This window comes from Oxyura jamaicensis, chromosome 24, assembly GCF_011077185.1.
Source record: "Oxyura jamaicensis isolate SHBP4307 breed ruddy duck chromosome 24, BPBGC_Ojam_1.0, whole genome shotgun sequence".
Lineage (NCBI taxonomy): Eukaryota > Metazoa > Chordata > Aves > Anseriformes > Anatidae > Oxyura > Oxyura jamaicensis.
In genome coordinates, this window is record NC_048916.1 from 139,035 (window position 1) to 157,012 (window position 17,978).

General features: G+C 62.3%; 3 protein-coding genes across 17 annotated transcripts in view; 1 reads left to right on the forward strand and 2 right to left on the reverse strand.

The window, feature by feature from the left end:
- MSANTD2 (Myb/SANT DNA binding domain containing 2) overlaps window positions 1–295 on the reverse strand; it is a 31,008-nt gene extending 30,713 nt beyond the window's left edge. For 6 of the 10 annotated variants that reach the window (XR_004755996.1, XR_004755995.1, XR_004755994.1 and 3 more), the window contains exon 1: window positions 25–295. Coding sequence is in view for 5 of the 10 variants with exons in the window: in XM_035346098.1 (XP_035201989.1) it covers window positions 25–230 (206 nt within the window). In the remaining 5 variants the exon portion in view is untranslated. The remainder of the gene's footprint in view (window positions 1–24) is intronic. The other 4 variants (XM_035346094.1, XM_035346092.1, XM_035346095.1 and 1 more) reach the window with 3 other exon arrangements.
- Window positions 296–7,079: 6,784 nt separating this feature from the next.
- Window positions 7,080–16,317, forward strand: ROBO3 (roundabout guidance receptor 3). Of its 4 annotated transcripts, none has more exons than XR_004756044.1 (23): window positions 7,081–7,412; window positions 9,320–9,646; window positions 10,231–10,388; window positions 10,460–10,580; window positions 10,657–10,795; window positions 11,135–11,262; window positions 11,355–11,479; window positions 11,562–11,733; window positions 11,836–12,044; window positions 12,193–12,274; window positions 12,344–12,524; window positions 12,611–12,777; window positions 12,866–12,987; window positions 13,079–13,295; window positions 13,363–13,475; window positions 13,749–13,920; window positions 14,041–14,226; window positions 14,298–14,439; window positions 14,507–14,595; window positions 14,677–14,865; window positions 14,949–15,108; window positions 15,176–15,714; window positions 15,793–15,832. XR_004756044.1 is itself a non-coding variant. In XM_035346261.1 (23 exons), the coding sequence occupies exons 1-23, from the start codon at window positions 7,265–7,267 to the stop codon at window positions 16,285–16,287; spliced, it is 3,933 nt and encodes a 1,310-aa protein (XP_035202152.1). In that variant the 3' UTR covers window positions 16,288–16,317. The 4 variants fall into 4 exon arrangements, 2 of the variants coding, with proteins under 2 accessions (XP_035202153.1, XP_035202152.1); XM_035346261.1 differs by adding an exon at window positions 16,127–16,317 and having other exon boundaries at window positions 7,265–7,412; window positions 12,359–12,524; window positions 15,608–16,047; XR_004756043.1 differs by having other exon boundaries at window positions 7,080–7,412; window positions 14,041–14,595.
- A 5-nt stretch (window positions 16,318–16,322) lies between these two features.
- ROBO4 (roundabout guidance receptor 4) overlaps window positions 16,323–17,978 on the reverse strand; it is a 6,504-nt gene continuing 4,848 nt past the window's right edge. Inside the window, exons 14-15 of one of the 3 annotated variants that reach the window (XM_035346265.1) lie at window positions 17,444–17,852; window positions 16,323–17,413 (exon numbers count right to left, since the gene is read on the reverse strand). In XM_035346265.1, coding sequence (XP_035202156.1) covers window positions 16,737–17,413; window positions 17,444–17,852 — 1,086 coding nt within the window. In that variant the 3' untranslated portion in view covers window positions 16,323–16,736. Of the gene's footprint in view, window positions 17,853–17,978 lie in introns of all 3 variants that reach the window. The other 2 variants (XM_035346266.1, XM_035346263.1) reach the window with 2 other exon arrangements.

Below are 17,978 nucleotides of genomic sequence, written 5' to 3' on the forward strand. Positions count from 1 at the left end.
GGCGAGGCCCCGCCGCGGCCCCCCGCGCCGCCGCCGCCCCCCAGCCCGGCCCCGCCGGCCGCCGGCCCCGGACCGAGCGGGGAGGCGCCGCTGGGAGTGGACGGGTCGGAGAGGCTGGGGTTGCCGTCGCTCAGCGCGCCCGGCGAGCCCGGCGACAGCACCTCCATCTTGGGGATCTTCAGCGGCGGCTCGGCGGCGGGGAGCTGCGAGGAGCCGCAGGACGCCGCCATATTGGAGCTGCCGGACCGAGCGGGCGGACGTGACGCGCTGGCTCCCCTCAGGAGGGACTTCCGGCGGCCCCAAGTCGAGAGGACTGCGGGGGGCGTGGCTCGGAGAAGGGGCGTGGTCATTGGTGGTGGGGGCGGGGCTTCTCTTGATTTGAGGCGTGGTCATGGGAGGAGAGGGCGTGGTTAAACGGCGGGGGGCGGGGCTTTTGTCAGCGGGGGTGTGTCCTAACCGGGCGGGGCCGAGCGGGAGGGGCCTGCCTCGAGGGGGGCGGGGTCTGCCCTGAGGGGCGGGGCTTGCCTCGATGGGGCGGGGCCTGTCCCGCGCGCTGCCCCGCGGCCCCGGGGTGCCGCCGCACAGAAGGCGCCGCGTGTGCCCCGCAGCCGCCCCCCGCCGAGCCCCCAATTAAACCGGCCGCGAGCAGAGGGGCCCTTCCCGGCCTTGATTGATGAGCTCGTGGGGCGCTAACGAAGGGCAGCAGGGGCCGGCACCGCTCCTCGCCCTTCTCCCGGGACCCTTTCAGAGACCCTCTTGGGGTCCCTAGGGGTTGGCACCGCCTGGCTCCATCCCCGTTCTCCCCCCCCCCCCCCCCCCCGAGCCGCCCCGTAAACAAAATGCTTTAATTAGCGCCGTGTTGGTTAAACAAACCCGCGTTTGGCAAAAGGCGGCTCTTCAGGCAGGACTGGGGGGGGGCGGCGGGGCCCCCCCGGCTGCTGCAGCACATCTGGCGGGGAGCGGCCCGGGAGCAATCAGAGCCGTAATTATCCAATTCTAATTACAGGGATTACCGCAGTTGTGGCATTACAAATTTCATGAGCTGCAGGCGCTGGAATACATTAAACGCCTCCACCCCGGTGAGGGGATGCTGTCGGGGCACAGGAACACGGGGCTCTTTGTTAGCGGCGACGGGGAGCAGGGGGCACCCAGTGGGATGTTGAGTGTCCCTGAGGGGTGCACCCACTGCCAGCCCTGCTACGTGTCCCCAGAGGGGTACGCTCACGGCCAATTTGTCCCCCAAGGGGTGCACCTGCTGCCAGCCCTGCAACGTGTCCCCCAAGAGATGCATGCCCTTGCTAGCATGTCCCCAAAGGGTGTCCAAAGGGATGCACCTGCTGAAACCCTCCCAGCGCATCCCCAATGGATGCCCCCACTGCCTGCCTTGCTGTGTGTCCCCAAATCCAGGTCCCCAGACAGATGTCCCCACCTCAGTCCCTGACAGTTTGTCCCCACAGCTGGGTTCCCACAGGGAAGTGCCCGCTGCTGGAGTGTCCCCAAAGGGGTGCACCCATCACCACCCCTGCTGGTGTGTCCCCAGAGCACATCCCCAAGACTGTGTGCCCCAAAACGATGCAGCCATTGCTGCACATCCTCAGTGCTGGGTGTCCCTGTGCCCAAGCCCCATAGCGTCCCCGTTACCATCCGCCCCTTCTCCCCCCAGCGCTGCACACACACACGCACCCCCTCCCACACACACACGCCCCATTCCAAGCTAATCAGAACCCAATTAGAGGGGCTCTCCATAATGCAGGGGAGCAGGAGGAGGGGAGGGATGCAAATGAGGTTAACGGTTAATTACGTATTGAAAAATTCATTATTCCTCTAGAGCAGCTGATTGCGATGCAGCCCTGCATCTCCATTAGGGCTGTTTGACCATTTGCAAATGAAATGTTGGCATGGGGCTCGTCCCCCTCCTTGCCCTGCCAAGGTCCTTGTCAGTGGTGCCGGTCATTCCTGTAGCAAGTTGTGCCCATCCTTGGCCACCCTGCAGGCACTTGCTTTGCTCCCAGGTATCTCAGGAGAGAGACAAATTTAGAGCATCCTTGGTGTAATGGGGGGGGAAAAGGGTGCAAATGGGAGCCAGAATTTCTGGGGTTGCGCCCACACCAGCAAAAAGCTCACTCCATGTTAACTGGTGCTGATTTCCTCTTCCCTCAACTTTCCTATTTCATTTGAAGCTGTTTAATTGGGAAAAGCAGGGAAATACAATTAAAAAGACTGTACCATCTTTTGTTGAGCAGCAGCAAGATGCAGACCGAGCTTGGCACCAGCTGGGTGAGCGTTCGCATCGCATCAACCAGCACCACTGGCAGTATACATTGGTCAGGATTAATTTAATAATTTAATTAGGGATGGATGCAGGGTCTGAAATGCCACCATGAAGGCACCCCAGCCGCACAGTCTGGGTTGGTACTGGTGTCAAGAGAACAAACCACATCTCTTTCATTGCAGTGACACCAAACCCAGGCGGTTCATCTATTGACCACGACACACGGTTGCTGTTCTGGTGTCTCCGGGGGTATTTCCAGCTATGCTGGAGGGTGCTGGTGCAGGTGCTCAGCCTGCAAGGCCAGGCTCAGCCGTAAGATGAGTGGTGGCCGTTCTCAGCTGGCATCACCTGTGCAGCAAGGCAGCTTTGGAGACACTCAGATGGGGGACAAACAGCCAGTGGCTGCCCCACCATGCTCCCACCCTGGGGACCCCAGTGCCTCACTCACACCACCCTTCCAACCCAATCATGATAATTAACGGTTAGCAAAGAGCCAAGAGGGCAAGCCATTAGATATTCCCGGACTAGTGTTTGCTGCAATTTACTGACCTGTTCATAATTAAACTCCCATTGCAAAAGCATGTTGATGAAAAGAAGTGTAAACTTATTAACAGTGATGGTGGCTGATGCCAATTAAAGCAGAAGCTCGAATGGGTTTTCCCGGCATGTGGCAGTGGGCAGCAAAGAGCAGGGGCTGATGAAAGGAGATAAAAGGTGTTGGATGCCTGTGGTGGCGATGCAATATTTAGGAGGACATGGGGATGCCAAGCAAGGCAGCACACTGCCACTGCGCCTGGGGACATCCTCGGGGGCCACATCCCAATGGGCAATGGCGAGGAGGAGGAGGCAGCATCCAGCTGCCCAGCCCCACGCACAAAGGGGCCCAGGCAGGCTTCTTTGGTGGGGGCGGACTGTCACGCCTCCGCCTTTGTCTCCCTTTCAAAGCCAATATCCCAGCCCCAGATGGGTTAATACATAATGCAGACAAGCAAGTAATTGGTTGCCTTTGTATGGCCGTCAGCGATCAGTCCCTGGCCCTCTGATCCCCCATTAGTGGCCATGCAAACAACCCTTCCACCCAATTAAGCACAGCTTTGATAGCGCCTTTCCCAATGATGCGCCAGCCCCAAAGCAGCGATTCGCACATGAGCCACTACCTGTTAGACCCGGCTTCAGGGACGCGCAGCCCTCAGTGCTCGCTGTGACCCAGCTGCTGGGCTCTGCCTGGTTCCCCTGGCCCTGAAGGGAGGCCCGGCTGATGAATGATCTGGGCAAACTCTGTATTAAAGAGGTGGAAATAGGATGTTAATATACACCAAGCTGCTCATCTCGAGAACACATGGGCTCTGGCTTCCCAAAGGCAGTGGTAATGAGGCGGGCTGTGATGCCCTGCAAGGAGCCCCTGACTCACTGCCCTTCTGCGCCTGCCAGGCATGGGGAGAAGACATCCCGACACCTCTCCTCTGAGGCACGCCAGAATCTTCCTACAAAACATCCCGGCAGCAGCCTACAAAGTATCCCAGTGTGCTCACTGAAAACATCCCAGCATCATCCCCCAAAACATCCTGGTATCCTCCCTTGGTGTATCATGGCAACATCTCCTAAAGCAGCTCAGTGTCAGCTTCTAAAACACTCCCTTAAAGCATCCCAGTGTGCTCATTGAAAGCATCCTAGCATAATCCCCTAAAACATCTGACCCAAGCCACGCCCCCCCCCCAAAAAAAAAATAAAAAAATAAAAATCCCAGTATCATCTAAAACATCCTGGTATCATCCCTTGGTGCATCCCAGCATAATTTCCTCGAGTATCTCAGTGTCTTCCCCTAAAGCATCCCAGTGTGCTCAACTAAAGCATCCCAGCAGTATCTTCTAAAGCTTCCTGGCATCGTCCCCTAAAACATCACACCATCCTCCCCTAACACATGCTGGCATCTTCACCTAAAGCACACCCGTTTGCCCTAAAACATCCCAGCTTCATGGCCTAAAGCACCCTGGCATCATCTTCTAAAGCAGTGTCGCCACCTAAAACATCCCAGTACGCTCCTCTAAAGCAACCTACATCAACCCTAAAGTAAACCCTGAAGTGTTATCCCCTAAAGCATCCCCCCACACTCCTCTAAAGTATCATCTCCTAAAGCGTTATCCCCTAAAACACGCCGCTATCGCCGCTGCAGCATCCCACTACGCTCCCCGGCATCATCCCAAAGCATCCCACCACCATGCCCTAAAACACTCCGCTTTGCTCCTCTCCAGCACCCCGGTGTCACCACCTAAAGTGCCCCGTCCCTTCCCCCTTGCAGCGCCCGGGGCCCTCCTCCCTGGCACGCCGTCCCGTGCCCTGTATAAATATTCAACGCGCCGCATTTCCAGGCAGCCGCGGACACAGGCGATAGCGGGGAACTCCCCGGGGGTATGCTAATAGCCGGGCTGTGAGGGATTTACATCCCCCGCATCGGCATGGAGGCTCCTAGCCGCTCATTTGCCCATACAAATGTCGCTTGTCATTACTCCGCTCCCGCCCGCCCGGCTCCGTGCCTCAGTTTCCCCACCCCGATGTCATCCGGCAACGCCGCAGAGGGTTGGGAAAGGCGAGGACAGAGACTGCTGAAATAAAGAGGAACAAGGAGGCAAAGCCTAGGGAGAGCCTCGCCCTGTCCTAACCTGATGCAAAAATTCCGAGAAGCGGTTTTCGGCACCCAAGCCCTGCGCAAACAGCCACTAATCGCCGAATTAGAGGGCAATTAGGCAGCGCGGCGGCGATAATAAATCTGCTAACAAGGAGGCAATGCCCCCAGCACCACCCCGTGCTTGCTGTTTGCCCAGATGATTAACAGGGACAAATCGGGGGATTAGCTGCCGGGACGAGGTGGTTCCTTTGTCTGCTTTCCCCATCCCAAGAGGAGGTTTTGGGGACTGGATCTGCATGTACCGCCCTCAGGAGCCTCTCACCCCCGTTTTAGGCCTTGGGTGACCCAGAGCAGGGTTAATGTGGAAGATTTCCAACAAGCCAGGGCTGGGTGCTTTAATCCCCAGGGCTCCCCAAACCCTCAGATTCACATTAAAAACTCTCATCTCTTCAGAGCACTCCATTAAAAGAGGCCCAAAAGCTCTCTGGGGACAGGTAGCTGTGGGATCCCCAGTGTACGGCTTGTCACCACGTTAGAGGGGATTAACATCCTTCTCTACTGCCTTTGCTGGCCAAAGAGATGCTGGAGATGCCCTGTCCTCGCTGCTTGGCTTTCAGGGGCACACAGAAACCCCAGGCTTGGGGAGGGAAGATGCCATGACATTAAATATTCCAGCACCACTTTCAATTACCAATGCAGAGAATTGTTTGTATAATAGTTGGATAAACCTGTTATTCTGCAGGCAATTTATTTCCACTTTTTCCTACCGGGAGTCCCTGGACTGCTGAAAGCCCAGCAGGAGAAATGGAAAAGCTTTGTGTTACTATTAAATTAATATTTATTTGCTTTCTCTTCTTGCCCATGAACAAGAGGAGGCATGAATAATGCATGGCCCTGCAGATGCACAGATAGGAGCTCTGTGGTCGCGGCAGTGACTTTCCTGGCTGGGGCTGAAAGAGGCAGAGTGGCTCCCAGGTGTTCACAGATGTGCCAGAGGGCCCCAAGAACCCAGATGTGCACCCAACACACATGCCAGCATGCCACCAGATGTGTGCATGGCCTGTGCCCCTCCAGTTGTGCATGCCTGCACGTCTCTCCACCCCTCTAGATGTACACCTATGGCTCCCAGCACAGCTCCAGGTGTTTGCCCGCTCTCCAGAGCCTTCCAGATGTATGGCCAGATGTGAACTCACCCAGATCCTATTTGCATGTCCAGTTGAAAGCACGCTAAACATTGCCATGGCTCCAGGTGCAGACAAATTCAAAGTATGCAGCTCTCCAGATGTGTGCACTTTAGCACAAAGTTGCCTGCATCCATGTGCACAGCTGTGGCACCAGGGACCTGTCCAGCTGTGGGCACACACAACGCCCGAGCCTCCCAGCTGTGCACACCAGCTGCACTCCAGTTCTGCGTCATAAAAGCCTGCTGTCTCCCAGCTGTGCACAAACAATGACCCGAAAAAGCCTCCAGATGTGAACCTGTGTTGGAGCACATTTGTACCCCAGATGAGCTGAGTCGCACAGGCCCCCTCTCCTCTGCAGGTGTGCATCCAGATGTGTGTGCCCGGTGGCAGTGGTGTCACCCCACTGTCTCCCCATCACCCGTTCCCCTTCCCAGCCACCTCTTCCCATCCTCCCTACACACCCCGAGCCCCCTCGCTGCCCCCACCCTGTCACCAGCCGCAGCTTTGTGCTTTTCCAGCCTGGTCATTAGTGCCACCCTAACAAGCCCCTTCTCATGCTGGGGGAATGCAGCTGGGGGGCCACGCTCAGGCTCCAATTAGCGCCGGGAGCAGCCAGCTCCAAAAAGGTGCATTGCTTCACACGGTAGCCCGTCGCATTAATAAAGCCACTAATTGCCAATTATTAATTCGGGAGGCGTTTTGTAAAGGCAGAGCGGGGGGGGGGGGGGGGGGGGGTGGCAGAGCCAGGACCCAGCATATTGTGGGATCGTCCTGGGCTCCCCAGCAGCCTCTTCCTCCCCTTCATCCTCCTCCTCCCTCCATTCTCCTCGGCTGGGGGGAGTAGCTCAGGTCCCTCTGTCCCCCCCCTCCCAGGGTGACCGCCGCCCCCCGGGGGCCCCCCTTTTCTCTCCGCCCCGCACCTCTGTGCCCCCCCCTCCGCTTCTCGCTGGCCTCGCCCCCGATCCCCGCCGGGACCGGGGGGCGGTGCCGTGCCGAGCTGAGCCGTGCGGAGTCCGGCCGTGCTGCGCCGAGCCGAGCTGAGCCGAGTCGAGCCGAGTCTTGCCGTGCCGTTCTGGGTCTGGCAGTGCCGAGCTGAGCCGAGCCGTGCCGTGCCGGATCTGGCCAGGCCGTGCCGGGTCCGGCCGTGCCGGGCCGTGCCGAGCCGTGCAGAGCCGTGCCAGCATGCTGCGGTACCTGCTGAAGACGCTGCTGCAGATGAACCTGTTCGCGGACTCGCTGGCGGCCGAGATGTCCAACTCCTCCGAGCTGCTGCTCGGCCTCAACGGCAGCATCACAGCGCTCGACCTCCGCAACCTCACCGCCGGCAACGGTACGCGCCCAGCCCCGCCGTCCCGGCCCCGCCGTCCCGGCCCCGCCGTCCCGGCCCCACCGTCCCGGCCCCGCCGCTGGAAGCAGCGTGCAGCCCCGCAGCCCCGCAGCCCCGACCCGGGACCTGAACGGGGACCGGTCCCCACGTCCCCAGAGCGTCCCCGCGTCCCCACACGCGGATCTGTCCCGTGTCCCCAGAGCAGCCCCATTTTCCAAAACCTGTTCCTTGTCCTGTGACTGGGAGCGGCTTCACATCCCCAAACAAGATCCGTGTTTCCCAAACCGACCCTGACACCCCGAGCCGGGAACGCCGCATGTTCCCAAATCGTCTCTGTGCCCCAAACCGAGGCCGCTCTCGTGTCCCCAAAGCCACCGCGCTCCCAGAGCCGGGAGGGTCTCCGGGGCAGAGGCGGTACCGGAGGGACGGGGGCGTCCGGCTGCATTTAGAGCACTTTTTGAGCTCTTCCCCTCTCTTTGAGCCCGTAATTTTTGCTCCGTTTGGGTCAGGACGGGCCGATCAGGGAGGGGGAGCCCTGCTGCAGGAGCCCCCCTGCGGGACCCCGTTGTCCCATCGCAGCCTGCTGGGCGTGGGGTTAATTGGGACGAGCGGGGGTCCGAGCCGGGTCCCTTCCCGAGCCCAGCCGGCTGCGATGGGACAACGGGGTCCCGCAGGGGGGATTCTCCCGCACGGCCCCCCCCCCCTCCCCCCCCCGCCCATCTGCGTGTGACAGCAGTGACACTCCGTGACCGAAGCTCGAACTGCAGCGCCGGCGCTGGGGCACGCCGAAATGGCACTGGGGGACCCGTCGGGACAGACCGTTGGTGGCCCTGGGGACACAGCGGGCCGTGCCACTCGGTCACAGCCTGGAGGAAGCCGGGGCTGGGGCGTCATTGAAGTCCCGCTCTTTAATTAACTCCCGAAGGGCTCACCGAGGGGCTGGGATTTCTTGGCTAGCCCCAATTTGGGGGTCTCTGTGTGGCAAACGCTGCTCTGAACTCTGGCTTGGCACAAATACAATGCAGGCACCAGCATTAATGAGCGTTAATTAATTCTCCTGCCTTAACGATAGGGATTTCCCTGGATCCATTGAGAAACAGCCACACAGACTTGACGGGGAGGGGAGGCTTTTTTTTTTTTTTTTTTTTTTTTTTTTTAAATTAAAACCAAATATTTTTTGCAACTTGATGTCACCAACTCCTGGCATGCCACATGCCAGGGGAAAGCAGGCACTAAAAGTACCAATCAGAGACAAGCCATGCTGCACTGAGCCGTTCTGTACAGCACCACCGGGCCAGGCCCCTTAATTACCGATCCCCTGGGCTGCAGCCACCGCCCTGCCCTGCCGGCCCACCATCCCTGGGACAGTGCCTACACACTGTGGGCCCTGACTACCCTTCTGCTCTCCTCCACTGCCCAGGCTTCCTGGCCCGGCATCCTCTCCAGGACAGGACGTGTCCCCCTCCCTGTCACTGTCCCCATCCCCGTCCTTGTTCCCATCTCCATTCCCATGCCCATCCCCACCCATGTCCCTGTCCTCATCCCCGCTCTTGTCCTTGTCCCCATTCTAGTCCCCATTCCCATGCCCAACCCTTGTCCCTGTCCCATTCCAATCCGCGTCCTGACTCCCCCTCTCCCTCCTCCCTCTCTCTCCCTCCTCCTTCTCCCATTTCCATCCTGTCTCTATCCCTATTCAATGTCCCCATCCCCACATCTCCTGCCCTACACCCTCCTGGCCTTGCTCCCAGCCCCCAGCCCACACAGGGGGACCAGGGAGGGGGACACACAGGAGTGACATTGGGAGGGGAGGATGCACGGGAGCCCTCCCCACTGCCAGCTGAGCCCTGGCCACACTTCATCTCACCTCCTGGGGGCTGAGCATCCTCAGGGTATGCAACACACTTCCTCAGGGTCCCACCCACAGCTGGAGGACTCGGCACCCCGCATCGTGGAGCACCCCTCGGACCTGCTGGTGTCCAAGGGTGAGCCGGCCACGCTGAGCTGCAAAGCGGAGGGACGCCCCCCGCCTGCCGTCGAGTGGTACAAGGACGGTGAGCGGGTGGAGACGGACCGTGAAGACCCCCGCTCCCACCGCACACTGCTGCCCGGCGGCTCCCTCTTCTTCCTCCGCATCATTCACGGCCGCCGTGGCAAACCTGATGAGGGCGTCTATGTCTGTGTGGCCAGGAACTACCTGGGTGAAGCCACCAGCAGGAATGCCTCGCTGGAAGTGGCTGGTGAGCACCCTCCATGCTGTCACCCCCTTTTCCCAGCTGCTGGCTTGGGGCAGAGCTGCTGCCCTGGTCAGAGCTGGAAAATGTCATGGAAACAGCTCATCTGGAGGGGCATGGGGGGGGATATCGGGGTCTTCCAGCCCCCTCTGTTTCCCTGTTGTCACCTCTGATCTGGGCTGCTGCCACCCTATGGGGATGAAGGGGTGAACCCCCCCAGCCCGCAGCCCTGGCTTCCCTCGCTTTGTTGGGTGGCTCGGTGGCACCCTGGGGTCCTGCGGGGCTGGGTGTTAGCCCTGGGAATAAGCCCCAGGACCAGGGCTTGGGGGTGGTGGGGGACACTAGAGGGATGGGGGTGGATGCACAATGGGGGCCAGTCTGCACTGGGCTTGGATTAAGCACCAGAATCGCTCCTTGGTCATGCAAATGTTAAATGCAGCATCACTGGGTTTTATTGCTGTCCCCTGGGAAATCATTTCCATGCTGGGAAAGGGTATTTTTTGCCCACAAAAGGGGTTCCTGCTGCAGAAGGAGCATACAGATGGGGAAACTGAGGCAGGGCTGACACCGTGGCATCCCTCCCCTCCCAGTGCTGCGGGATGATTTCCGGCAGCCCCCCGGGGATGTGGTGGTGGCAGCGGGTGAGCCGGCCGTCCTTGAGTGCGTTCCACCCCGTGGCCACCCCGAGCCCACTGTCTCATGGAAGAAGAACGGTGCCCAGCTCAACGACAAGGACGAGCGTATCACGGTGAGGGACAGGGTGGGCCTCAAAAACCAGGGTCGGTGTCTGGGCCCCGGCTGAGTTCGGCTTCCTGGCAGATCCGTGGTGGGAAGCTGATGATGGCCACCACACGCAAGAGCGATGCTGGCATCTACGTCTGCGTGGCCACCAACATGGTGGGGGAGCGGGACAGCGAGCCAGCTGAGCTGGTGGTCTTCGGTGCGTGGGGGTGAGGATGTGCTTTTGGGGGGGCTGGGGGTGGCAGGGCTGTGACAGACAGCAGCTGTCCCCACAGAACGCCCCGCGTTCAGCAAGCGGCCACTAAACCAAGCGGTCCTGGTGGACGAGACGGCCGAGTTCCCCTGTGAGGTGCTGGGGGACCCCCAGCCCACAGCCCGCTGGCGCAAGGAGGACGGTGAGCTGCCACTGGGAAGGTAAGTGGTGGGCGAGGGTCCGGCACAGAGGTTGCCATGGCCGGTGCTGGGGTGGGCAGTTGCAACGGGGCTGGGTGTGCTGGTACCTCATCCCATGTCCTCACTGCATCCCACATCCCCATCACATCTCACATCCTTGTATCCTGTATCTCCACCACACCCACATCCTCATCATATGGTGCCTCCACACCCCCAACACAATGGTTCCATACTGCAACCACATCCCTGCTTGCATCCTGCATCTCCCCCCCACGTCCCCATCACACCCCACGTCCCCATGGCACCCTCATGGCACCCTGGTGCCCTGCCGGTGCTGTGGGCTCGGGGGTTCCTCCCCAGATGGGAGCTGCTGGCTGACAACACCCTGAGGATCAGCCAGGTGCATGTGGAAGATGAGGGCACCTACACCTGTGTGGCCGAGAACAGCGTGGGCAAGTCGGAGGCCTCAGGCACCCTCATCGTGCGTGGTAAGGGGGGACCCCTAAGGAGCACCCCAGCGTGCTTGCAAGTATGCAACCCCCGCCCCCCCCCTTTTCTTTCTCTCTCCCCCCTGCACCAGTGCCCCCCCAGCTTGTCACCTGGCCCCATGACCAGAGTGTCCCCCCTGGCCGCAGCGTGACCTTCCAGTGTGAGACCACGGGCAATCCGCCCCCGGCCGTATTTTGGCAGAAGGAAGGCAGCCAGGTCTGTCCCCAGCACTGTCCCCAGCCCTCCGACTCCCCCGCCCTCACCGCACAGCAGAGCCTTGCCTCCCTTCCTCCCCCAGACGCTGCTGTTCCCGGGCCAGCCCCCCCAGATGGCCAGCCGCTTTTCGGTAGCCCCCGGTGGTGCCATGACCATCACCGCCGTCCAGCCGACCGACGCAGGCTATTACCTGTGCCAGGCCATCAGTGTGGCCGGCAGCGTCCTGGCCAAGGCACTGCTGGAGGTGGAGGCGGGTAGGTGGGCACCAGGTCAGGCAGAAAACGTGCGTTTTCAGAGCATGTGCTGAACCGTGGCAGGGAAGAGGGGGTCATTTGGATATTTCCCCCACCCTGCAGCACCCACCGAGCATGGGCCACCTGTCATCCACTGGGGCCCCGCCAACCGCACAGTGCTGCCAGTGGGGGCCACAGTGTGGCTGCCCTGCTGGGTGGCCGGTGACCCCCAGCCCCATGTGGGGTGGCTGAAGGACGGCCGGGCCATGCCGGGCCCCGAGACCCGCGCCAGCCTGCTGGAGAATGGCACCCTGCAGATCAGCAGCCTGCGGGTGAGCCGTCCTGCTGGGGGGAGCCCTGAAAGGCTGGGGGGGGGCTGAGATGGGGGGCTGGGTGCAAGGGGTTCTGGGTGCCCAAGGTGCCGGGTGCCCAGGGTGATGGCTGCTCAGGACAATGGGGCAGGAGCTCTTCCCTTTGCAGGTGACAGACTCGGGGCAGTATGAGTGTGTGGCCACCAGCTCGATGGGTGAGATGCGCTGGAGTGGGACCCTGCAGGTGCAAGGTGAGTCATGGGGATGCTGTGGGACCAGGGAAGCCATGGGACTGGGGAAGCAGCTGCCATGGGTCTCAGCGCCTCTCCCCACAGGTGATGGATCTGGACTTTCCCCACCACCCCAGGAGCCTGCCAACCGCCCCCCGCCACCCACCACCCCTGTGGTCACCAACATCACCAAAAGCAGTGTCACCCTGAGCTGGAAAGGAAATGAGCAAAGCGACGGCACTACTGTCACCTATGTTGTGGAAGCTTTCAGGTATCCCACAGCTGCCCTCTCCAGGTTCAGTGAGGACCTGGTGGCCTGGTGCCACCCTGCCACGGGTCACCCCTGTCCCCCGGCAGCGAGGCAGCAGGTGGCCCGTGGCAGACAGTGGCAGCCAACGTGGAGGGCGAGACACACACAGTGAGCGGCCTTGTCCCTGACACCATCTACCTCTTCCTGGTGCGGGCAGTCAGCGCCCATGGGCTCAGCGACCCCAGCGGAGTCTCGGAGCCCATCCGCACCCAAGGTGAGACCCAGAAGAGGTACAAAGGAACCCAGAACCCTTTGGTGCATCCCTGTGGCCATGCACCCAACACCATCCTGCTTTTTGGCAGATGCCAGCCCCACGCAGCCAGGCCTGAACCCTCAGCAGGTGCCAACGGAGCTGGCGCAAGTGGCCGTGCACCTACAGGAGCCAGTGGTGCTGCCACCAGGTGCCGTGCGCCTCTCCTGGACCGTGAGTGCAGGGACATGGCGGGAGGGGAGGGGGATATGATGCTGCGCCTCCCACAACCCCCTCACCCCATCCCTGTCCCTTGTGTCCCCAGGTGGAGCCCCCATCACCCTTTGTGCAGGGCTACCAGGTGCTGTACCGGCGGCGTGGTGGGCGCTGGGAGGCACGGGACGTGCGGGCACCGGGTGAGCGGGGTGCCCTGCTCACTGGGCTGCGCCGCGGCCAGGACTACGAGGTGAAGGTGCGGCCCTACTTCCACCATCTCCACGGTCCCGACAGTGCTGTGCGTGCCCTGCGCACCCCCGAGGCGGGTGAGTGTGGGGACAGGATGCGGGGATGTTGGGCAGCACGGCCATGACACCCCACATCATCCCACAGCCCCCAGTGCACCACCACGGGCCGTCAGTGTGGTGGGGAACGGCACCAGCGTCCGCATCTCGTGGCAGCCGCCACCTCTGGCTGAGCAGAATGGTGTAATTCGTGATTACCGGGTAAGTGGGGCCAGCAGGGGCCCACATCCCCATCACATCCCACGTTCTCATGTTCTCATTTCATCCCACATCCCCATTGCATCCTATATCTCCAGCCCATCCCACATCCCCACAGAATCCTGTATCCCCATCACATCCCACATCTCCATCTCGTTCCACAGCCTTATCACACGTTATTCCCATCGTCTCCCAAGCCCCCATCGCATCCCACATCCCCATCACACCCCACGTTCCCCTCCACCCCCCCACCATGAAGATGCATCCCCCCACCAGATCTGGTGCCTGGGCAACGAGAGCCGATTCCACATCAACCAGAGCGTGGAGGGGACGGTGCTGGCGACGGTGCTGCAGGGGCTAGTGCCCGGTGTCCCCTATCGCGCCGAGGTGGCAGCGGCCACCAGCGCGGGTGTGGGTGCTCGCAGTGCACCTGTCCCCATCCGTATTGGTGAGTGCCCCCGCAGCTGTGCAGCACCCATGGGTGGGGGCTACAGGGGTCCTCCTTGGGGTGGGTGCCATGGATGGCTCCTTGGAACCCGCCAGTGTCCCCATCCCCCTCTGCTTGCAGCACCTCCTGTGGAGCGGGAAGCAGGGCCGGTAGGCTGGGCCGGTGTGGCTGAGCACTTGGCGGAGATGGCGCGGCGGCCAGCCTTCATCGCTGGCATTGGCGGTGCCTGCTGGCTCGTCCTCGCTGGCTTTGGCGCCTGGCTCTACGGCCGCCGCCGAAGGAGGAAGGAACTGAGCCACTTCACGGGTACGGGCTCAGCCCTGGGCGCCCCAGATCCACTTGTCCCCAGCACCCACACGGGGTTCCTCTCCTTGCAGCCTCCTTCGCCTACACACCCACGGGTGCACCCATGGGTGCTGCAGGGACCTGCCGCGGCCCCACTGCACCCTCAGCCCAGCCTCCATCTCTCTCTGCGCTCACCTTTCTGCACACCCCAGCTCCAGCACGTGGCAGCCCCAGGTAACAGCACGCCCCCCTGGGACCTGCAGCCCACCCGGGGATGCCCCCTCAGCCTGTGTCCTCACAGGGCTGCTGTTGGCGGTCATCCGTGGCTGGTGGACGCATGGTGTGGCGGTGGCACCAGCAGCCTGGACACCGCTGAGAGATACTACAACGGTGAGGGGTCAGCTCGGGGTGGGGGCTGGCAAGGGGCTGAGGGTGGCAGCCAGCTCTGACAGGGCCGGCCTTGCTCTGCAGAGGCCGGCATCTCCCGCTACATCGCCCAGACGGAGCCGTTCGGGCCGGGGGCCGCCGAGGGACCCATCTACAGCAGCATCGAGGCGGGTGGCGAGGAGCTGCGCACCTTCCACCGCCCCTGCTCGCAGCACGGCCTCGAGCCGCCGGCCACCCTGTACGCCCACCTGGCCCCCGGCCGCCCCGAGCACGGTAGGGCCATGGCAGTGCCAGGGGGATGCGGGGACGTTGTGGGGCATCCCTGTCTCTGCAGCCCCACGTCCCTAACCCCAAAGGGAAAAACCTGGGGAAAGCGGTGCAAACACCCATGTTGAGCTGGACGGAGCTGCTGCCCCCGCCACCCTCGGCCAGCGAGCTCAGCCAGTATGCTGAAGAGGAGGAGGTGAAGGAGGAGGAAGAGGAGGAAGAGGAGGTGGAGGAAGAAGAGGAGGGCAGGTAAGTAGCATGTGGCTAGGGGGGCTGTGGCACGCCGGCCCCAGCGCCCACCCCGTGCCCCCTGCAGCTTGGGGCTGGAGGACCGGTGTCCCCTCGGGGAGGACGTCCATCAGCCCGCCGCCTCCTCACCTGCCATCCCCTCCGGCTGCTGGTCCCCTGCCATGCTGGCACCCGCACCCCGCGAGGACGTCTGCAGCCCCCGCCCGCCCCGGTAGGAGATGCCGCTTGCTCAGCCTGCCAGGCCTGCCTCACCCGGTGTCCTGTCGTGACACAGCACGATGGGGACACAACGCCGCGGTCCGGGCGTAACGCTGAGGTCCAGACAGGGCAGCACCACCCAGCTGTGCTGCCACGGTGCAAGCTGGCTGGGGCTTTGCCATCCAGCTGTGCTGCCAGGCCACCAGCACGGGGGGGGGCCACTCTGCTCCCCGCACTTCCCCACCCCTTTCAGGCAGCAGTGGTGACCCCCAGCCCCACATCATCCCCCCCTCTTTCCCAGGAGGCCCCCCCACGGCGCAGGACCGCCACCAAGCCCCTCGCTGAGCCCCCGCAGCCCAGACACAGGCGAGGGCCGTGTGCCCCGAGCCCACCGCCCCCACGGCACAGGTGAGCCCCGCGATGCCAGCACGGGGACTGGGGGTGTCTCACCATTTGGGGGGGGGTCTGATGCTCCATCACTCCCAGGGAAAACCCGCTCAGAGACCATGAAAAGTCGCCCAAAGCCTAAAGGAAGCCGCTACCGCCGGGAGCAGCATCTGGGAGGTGAGTGGGTGCCCGGGGGGGGGCAGGGGCCACCCGTAGCTCTCAGCCCCCGCTCCCTCCCTGCAGCAGACCTGCCGCCGCCCCCGCTGCCGCCCCCAGGTGAGACCCCCAGCCCCTCGCCCAGCCAGGAGCCGAGCAGTGCCGAGCGCAAGGCTGCCCATCGCCCACCCCGCCAGGGTAAGCCCTCCCGGGGAGCCGACCACGAGGACAAGTGTCAGGGTGGGGGCCACCACCAGCACTGTCCCCTCCCCTGCAGGTGACATCGTCCCCTACAGCAAGCCCTCCTTCCTGGCCCGCAGCTGCTCCACCACTGGCAGCGCCTCGTCCCGTGGCTCCACCAGCTCCTGTGGCCGCGGCTTGGGGCGCAGCCGCCGCCCGGACCCGCTGTCACCCTGCCCGCCGCATGAGGAGCGATGAGGCAGCATGGGGACAGTGACACAGGGACGGGGACATTGGGGTTGAAATGGGATGCTCATTAATTTCTGTCTGAGATGCATAAATAGGCGTGCACAGAGCCAGCGGGGTGGGCAGCAACTTGAGGGAGGGACAAGGATGCTCTGGGTGGGGACAAGGATGCTGAGGATGCCTGAGAATGCTCGGAAGGGACAAGGATGCTCGGGAGGGATGAGGAGGTTTGGGACAGCCCAGGACAGTCACAGGGGATGAGGGTGCCCCAGAAGGATGAGGACCCTGAGGCCAAGGCTGGCAGGGAGGGACAAAGGGGGGAAGCGCAGGAGGGGCACCCACTGCCCCGGTGCCGCCCATCCTTTGCATGTAGCTTTTTTCAGCAGAGAGCCCCTTTTGGGGGAAACAATGAATAAAGCTGGATTTTAGCCAAGCCAGGAGGGCTCTGGCCTTCCCACCTTCTATACCCTGGGGACCGCCGTGTTCCTGTCCCTCCTGTCCTCGGCAAAGAGCCCGCCCTGCTTGCTGGCCACCCTGGCCCAGGGGCTGCCCGTCCCTGTCCCCTGGGCCACCTCCCCACAGAGAGGGAACGATGCCTGGCAACTCAGGGGGGCAAGGGCTCCATCGGCATCCTCAAGGCTGAAGCAGAGGCTGTCAACGGCCACAGCCAGAGCCCGGGCAAAGCTGGCATCGAGGAGGAAGGAGCAGTCGGAGGAGCTCGCCAGGCTGCAGCGGGTGCTGGGGACATTTCCCTCTGAGACAGAGCCCCAGCCATTCAGCAGAGACCCCCCTGGGGAGCCCCCCTGGTCCCATGTGTCTGTCCTCTCTTCTTCCTCGTCCTCCTCCTCTTCCTCCTCTTCCCCCTCACCCAGCTCTGAGGCAGGAGGTCCGCAGATGTACCCGTAGGTGTGCGGAGGGGAGAGGGGCCGGGGCACTGGGACACACCGGGGATGTGTTGGGGACGCGGCTGGCATCGCGGGATGCTCCATCTCTGGGGTGTCCATGGGGTGGGCGGCCTCCCGTGCCTGCTCCAGGTCCTCAGCCACCTGCTGCGGCGTGAGGACCCCATCGCTGAGTGCCAGCGAAAGGTGGGCAGGGTCTGGGGACATGTCCTCAGGGTGCCTGGTGGCCAGGAGCATGTTCTTGGGGTATCCAGTGACCGTGGCCACATCCCTGGGGTGCCTGGTGACCAGGAACACGTCCCTCGGGTGCTTGGTGTCTGGTGATATGTCCCTAGGGTGCCCAGCAACTGGGGACTTGTTCTCATGATATGTGGTGAGCAGGGAGTGCCCAGTGGCTGGAGACATGTCCCTGGGGCGCTTGGTGACTGGGGACATTTCCTTAGAGTACCTAATGACTGGGGCCATGTCCTCGGGGCACCTGCTGACAGGGGACATATCCCTGGGGCACCCCCTGGCTGGTGACATATCTTTGCCATGCCTGGTGGCCAGGAACATGTCCCTGCAGCTCCTAGTGACTGGGGACATGTCCCGGGGGTTCCTGGTGACCAGAGATGTATCCTTGGGGTGCCTCATGACCAGGGACACATCCTTGGGGCTCCTGGGGACTGGGGACATGTCACTGGGCCTCTTGGGAACTGGGGACATGTCCATGGGGCTTCTAGTGTCTGGGGACATGTCCCTGGGCCTCTTGGGAACTGGGGACATGTCCATGGGGCTCCTAGTGTCTGGGGACATGTCCCT